The 6,000-nt window shown below is 42.4% G+C and overlaps 1 protein-coding gene across 1 annotated transcript in view; it reads left to right on the forward strand.

The window, feature by feature from the left end:
• LOC306759986 (ecotropic viral integration site 5 protein homolog) overlaps nucleotides 1-5,793 on the forward strand; it is a gene marked incomplete at its 3' end in the record, with an annotated part of 63,343 nt that extends 57,550 nt beyond the window's left edge. Inside the window, exon 3 of the mRNA XM_079245732.1 lies at nucleotides 5,571-5,793. Within this exon, the coding sequence (XP_079101858.1) occupies nucleotides 5,571-5,793 (223 nt within the window). The remainder of the gene's footprint in view (nucleotides 1-5,570) is intronic.
• Nucleotides 5,794-6,000: the final 207 nt, after the last annotated feature.

The following is a 6,000-nucleotide window of genomic DNA, read 5'->3' on the forward strand; positions in this document are numbered from 1 at the left end:
TAGAGTTTATCTAGGGAAGGTTCTTGTTTCAGAGTTTATCTAGGGAAGGTTCTTGTTTCAGAATTTATCTAGGTAAGATTCTTGTTTCAGAGTTTATCTAAGGAAGGTTCTTGTTTTAGAGTTTATCCGGAAACGGTTCTTGTTTCAGAGTTTATCTAGAGAAGGTTCTTGTTTCAGAGTTTGTCTAGGGAAGGTTCTAGTTTCTGAGTTTTTCTTGGGAAGGTTCTAGTTTCTGAGTTCATCTAGGTAAGGTTCTTGTTTCAGAGTTTATCGAGGTAAGGTCCTATTTTCTGAGTTTTTCTGGATACGGTTCCTGTTTCAGAGTTTATCTCGGTAAGGTTCTTGTTTCAGAGTTTATCTAAGGAAGGTTCTTGTTTCAGTTTATCTAAGGAAGGTTCTTGTTTCAGTTTTATCTAAGGAAGGTTCTTGTTTCAGAGTTTGTCTAGGTAAGGTTCTTGTTTCAGAATTTATCTAGGTAAGGTTCTTGTTTCAGAGTATATTTAGGGAAGGTTCTAGTTTCAGAGTTTATCTAGGGAAGGTTCTTGTTTCAGAGTATTTTTAGGTAAGGTTCTAGTTTCAGAATTTATCTAGGTAAGGTTCTTGTTTTAGAGTTCATCTCACGAAGGTTCTTTTTTCAGAATTTATGTAAGGTTCTTGTTTCAGAATTTATCTAGGTAAGGTTCTTGTTCAGAATTTATCTAGGTAAGGCTCTTGTTTCAGAGTTTATCTAGGGATGGTTCTTGTTTCAGAGTTTATCCAGGGATGGTTCTTGTTTCAGAGTCAATCCAGGTAAGGTTTTTGTTTCAGAGTTTATCTAAGGAAGGTTCTTGTTTCAGAGTTTATCTAAGGAAGGTTCTTGTTTCAGAGTTTATCTAAGTAAGGTTCTTGTTTCAGATTTTATCTAGGTAAGGTTCTTGTTTCAGATTTTATCTAGGGAAAGTTCTTGTTTCAGAGTTTATCTAGGGATGGTTCTTGTTTCAGAGTTTATCCAGGTAAGGTTTTTGTTTCAGAGTTTATCTGGATACGGTTCTTGTTTCAGAGTTTAGCTGGATACGGTTCTTGTTTCAGAGTTTATCTAAGGAAGGTTCTTGTTTCAGAGTTTATCTAGGTAAGGTTCTTGTTTCAGAGTTTATCTAAGGAAGGTACTTGTTTCAGAGTTTATCTCGGTAAGGTTAGTGTTTCAGAGTTTATCTAGGTAAGGTTCTTGTTTCAGAGTTTATCTATGGAAGGTTCTTTTTTCAGTTTATCTAAGGAAGGTTCTTGTTTCAGAGTTTATCTAAGGAAGGTTCTTATTTCAGTTTATCTAAGGAAGGTTCTTGTTTCAGAGTTTATCTAGCTAAGGTTCTTGTTTCAGAGTTTATCTAGGAAAGGTTCTTGTTTCAGAGTATATTTAGGGAAGGTTCTAGTTTCTGAGTTCATCTAGGTAAGGTTCTTGTTTCAGAGTATATTTAGGGAAGGTTCTAGTTTCAGAGTTTATCTAGGTAAGGTTCTTGTTTCAGAATTTATCTAGGTAAGGTTCTTGTTTCAGTTTTATCTAAGGAAGGTTCTTGTTTCAGAGTTTATCTCGGTAAGGTTCTTGTTTCAGAATTTATCTAGGTAAGGTTCTTGTTTCAGAGTTTATCCAAGGAGGTTCTTGTTTCAGAATTTATCTAGGTAAGGTTTTTGTTTCAGAATTTATCTAGGTAAGGTTCTTGTTTCAGAGTTTATCTAAGGAAGGTTCTTGTTTTGAGAGTTTGTCTAGGGACGGTTCTGGGTTCAGAGTTTATCTAGGTAAGGTTCCTGTTTCAGAGTTTATCTAAGGAAGGTTCTTGTTTCAGTTTTATCTAAGGAAGGTTCTTGTTTCAGAGTTTTTCTAGGTAAGGTTCTTGTTTCAGAATTTATCTAGGTAAGGTTCTTGTTTCAGAGTTTATCTAGGTAAGGTTCTTGTTTCAGAATTTATCTAGGTAAGGTTCTTGTTTCAGAGTTTATCTAAGGAAGGTTCTTGTTTTGAGAGTTTATCTAGGGACGGGTCTTGTATTTATGTATACATATATATATATATATATATATATATATATATATATATATATATATATATATATATATATATATTTATATATATGATATGATGGCATCTTCAACCCCAAGTCCATTACGATATGCAAACTGGAATGGGTCCTGAAAGGTGTTTACTTGCTTGTTGAGGTGAGCCAGTAAGAGTCCCTCCAGGACTTTCATGATGTGAGATGTCAGGGCAACTGGTCCGTAGTCACTTGGTTCAGCTGGTTGTGTTTTTTTAGGCACTGGAACAAGGCAGGAGGTTTTCCACAGCACTGGGACTCTATTTTGTCTCAGACTGGTGTTGAAAAGGTGCTGGAGAATCGGACAAAGTTGTTTTGAGCAGGACTTGAGAACTCTGGGACTGACACCATCTGGACCTGCAGCCTTGTTCTGGTTCAGTTTCTCAAGTTGCTTCTTAACCTGATTGCAGGAGACAAACAAGGTGGAGGTCTCAGGATGTCCTGATGTGGAGGGAGATGAAGCTGTGTTCTGGTCCATGACTGAGCTGCAGGGTGACAGATTGGAGGCGTGACAGGAAAGCAGTGGGCTTATGGAGGGTGTGTGGTCTGTTGGGCTGGAGGTAGGGGGTGAACTGAACCTGTTGAAGAATATGTTCAGCTCATTAGCTCTGTCCAGACCTCCATCAGGCTGGTCCCCCTTTAACTTGAAGTCGGTGATCTTCTTCATTCCAGACCACACATCCCTCAGGTTATTCTGCTGGAGCTGACTTTCTAACTTCTTCCTGTAGTCCTCCTTGCACTTCTTAGTTTGTGTTTTAAGTTGTGTTGCCCTCAATAACTCCCTGTCTCCATCCCTGAAGGCTTTCTTTTTGATGTTCAGCAGCTTTTTCAGCTCACTGGTGATCCAGGGTTTGTTATTGGGGAAGCACCTCACTGTTCTTGTTGGGACGATGCTGTCCACACAGAAGTTTATGTAATCTGTCACACACTCAGTCATGGCGTTGATGTCGTCTCCATGAGGTTCACAGAGGACGTTCCAGTCTGTAGCCTCAAAGCCTCCTCTAAGAGCATCTTCAGCTTCAGCAGACCAGATTTTGATAGTCTTTGTGATGACTGGTTGCTGCTGAACGATGGGCTTGTAGGTGGAGGTGAGAAGAACCAGATTATGGTCAGATCTTCCTAAAGGAGGCAGGACAGAACAACTGTATCCATTATTCATATTTGCATAAAATAAGTCCAAGATCTTATTTTCTCTGGTGGAGCAGCTGACAAACTGCTGGAATGTTGGTAGAGTTGCAGAGAGGGAGACGTTGTTGAAGTCTCCGGAGATCGCCGTGAATGAGTTTGGATGCTGTGTTTGTAGCCGAGCAACGACGGAGCTGATGACGTCACAGGCTGTGTCTGGTGCGGTACCAGGTATTATATAAACCACTACCAGAATAACACAGGTAAACTCTCTGGGTAAATAATATGGACGGAGGCTCACAGCTAACAGTTCCATGTCCCTTGTGTATATCTTCTTCTTAACAGTAACAAGTCCAGGATGACACCAACGCTGGTTAACCAGCACTGCAATTCCACCACCCTTTAGCTTTCCGCTGTGTTGTCTACTGCGGTCTGCACGGACCGTTTTAAAGCCCGGTACAGACACATTACAGTCAGGGATGTGTTCATGCAGCCATGTCTCGGTGAAGCACATAATACTGCACTCTCTGTATTCTTTCTGAGACCTTGTTAGCATCTCGAGCTCGTCCGTTTTGTTAGCTAGCGATCTCACATTACCCATGATGACGGTCGGGACAAATGGTTTAAATCTCCATAGCTTTCTTTGCTCTCTGACTCCCGCTCTGCATCCTCTTCTCTTTCTTTTCAACTCCATCTGGATTTGATGTGTTGTTTCGCTGATAATCCTGATTTTGGAGAGGTTAATCAGTTGATCCCGATTGTAAACAAGTCTTTTGTTGCCATGGAAACTCATCATAACAAGCCTTGTAAGAACAAAAATATGCAGAAAAATCCTCCTTGCAGCACACCCTCCGAACCGGCATGAAATCCTCATTAAAAAAAAAAAGACCTAATTTGAGCTAATATCTTTGTACTTTTAAAAAAAAAATCAAGATAGCATGTCAGAGCTACTACAATTTGCTGCCAACAGACGGCATAGTCTAGAATGGAAGAACACATACGTAGCTCTTTCCACATGCAGTTCCACACCACAGCCAGTGATCTCCTCTGCTGCATGATCAGACTAAAGTTGTGTTGGAGAAAAAACTCCCATTGAACAATAGATCAGTGAAAATGTACAAAAGTTTAACTTGCAAGGAGTTCATACAAGCCGGCAGACCAACTGACACCAGTCCGTGAACAAGGTGAACCAGCAATAAACTTAAAATGACACACTTTTCTTTTGCCAAACAAATCTGGCAACATCATTGTCCCTGTTCTTGTTGTAGGACCCCCAGAGTGAGCTTCACGACACCGATTTCCAGCAGAGGGGTTATGTCCTTTGCAGATGTTTACATTCCAGAAACACTTTACAGTATGAGATAAGAACTTCTACCACCCAATCTCTTTCCATCTCTTTTCGACAGATCCTCTCAATATCATAATTACAAGATTTTTCCATCAAGATGACTGGTTAATTCATCCTGGTTTCCTGTCAGATATTATTGTCTATTAATATGGGTGAAAACTTTTCACATGTTGTCGACTCTTAATCGGAAAATAACTGAAACCGCAGCTGTTAGTTCAGGTATTTAACTTTTTCTCCGCCATTGACGAGATATTCCGTCATTCACGTTACAACTTCCCTGCCGATGACGAGATCTTCCGGCAATCTGTGTTTTCGCGCTTAAAATGTGGGCGGGGCTGCGGCTGATTTAGTAAATAAACACAAATAACTGGTATCATATAGCAACACAGTAAACGACACTAACACACTTAAGATTGACAATGCCAGCTCCACAGAAAATGTACTCCGCTACAGAGGCCCTCAAAATGATTCTGGACTCCGGCAACTCGATCTTTGGTTTGTAAGAGGAGACTGACAGTGACAGTGAAGATGAAGATGAGGATGAGAGAGAGATCGGATGCCGTGATGAGGGAGAAATTGGACGCCGAAACGAGAAAGAAGTCGGGGGAAGTGAGAAACGACACAACGGGGGACACAGACATGGAAGATACGACGATCACAGCCAGACCGAAGTAACTTTTAGGGGACGTGACAGGAAAAGACGAGCGAGGAAAAGACGAGCGTCAGGTGTGGGACAAGACGAAGCGTCGTCGTGATTACAGTGGCAGTTCAGGTGATGACACGGAGTGGAGGGCCTCAAGGCAGAGATCTCAATCTGGGCTGTAGTCTCCACATGTAGTCAGCACATGTGGTCTGCACATGTAGTCTGCACATGTAGTCTGCACATGTGGTCAGCACATGTGGTCTGCACATGTGGTCTGCACATGTAGTCTGCACATGTAGTCAGCACATGTGGTCTGCACATGTGGTCAGCACATGTGGTCTGCACATGTAGTCTGCACATGTAGTCTGCAGTGATAAATGTGTCATGTCTACAGGCTTCTGGAGACGGACAGCAAGTCTCTGCGCTCCATGAACGGCTCTCGGAGAAACAGTGGCTCCTCCCTGGTTTCCAGCTCCTCGGCTTCCTCCAACCTGTCCCATCTGGAGGAGGACACCTGGATCCTGTGGGGCCGAATCGTCAATGAGTGGGAGGAGGTGCGCAAAAAGAAGGAGAAGCAGCTTAAGGTGAGATGGGGTTTATGTGCAGAAGTGGAGTAATGGTAGTTTCAGTGGGGGAGGGGGGGTTTCTCCAGGATATGTGTGTTGCTTCTTTAGTTTGTGGTGGGATGAACTGAACCTGTCGACGGCGGGGTCGGTGGCAAGTTGACGGCGGGGTCGGTGGCGGGTTTCACGGCGGGGTCGGTGGCGATTTTCACGGCGGGGTCGGTGGCGGGTTTCACGGCGGGGTCGGTGGCGATTTTCACG

The sequence above is a fragment of the Telmatherina bonti genome (assembly GCF_933228915.1).
Source record: "Telmatherina bonti genome assembly, chromosome: 8".
Taxonomy (NCBI): domain Eukaryota; kingdom Metazoa; phylum Chordata; class Actinopteri; order Atheriniformes; family Telmatherinidae; genus Telmatherina; species Telmatherina bonti.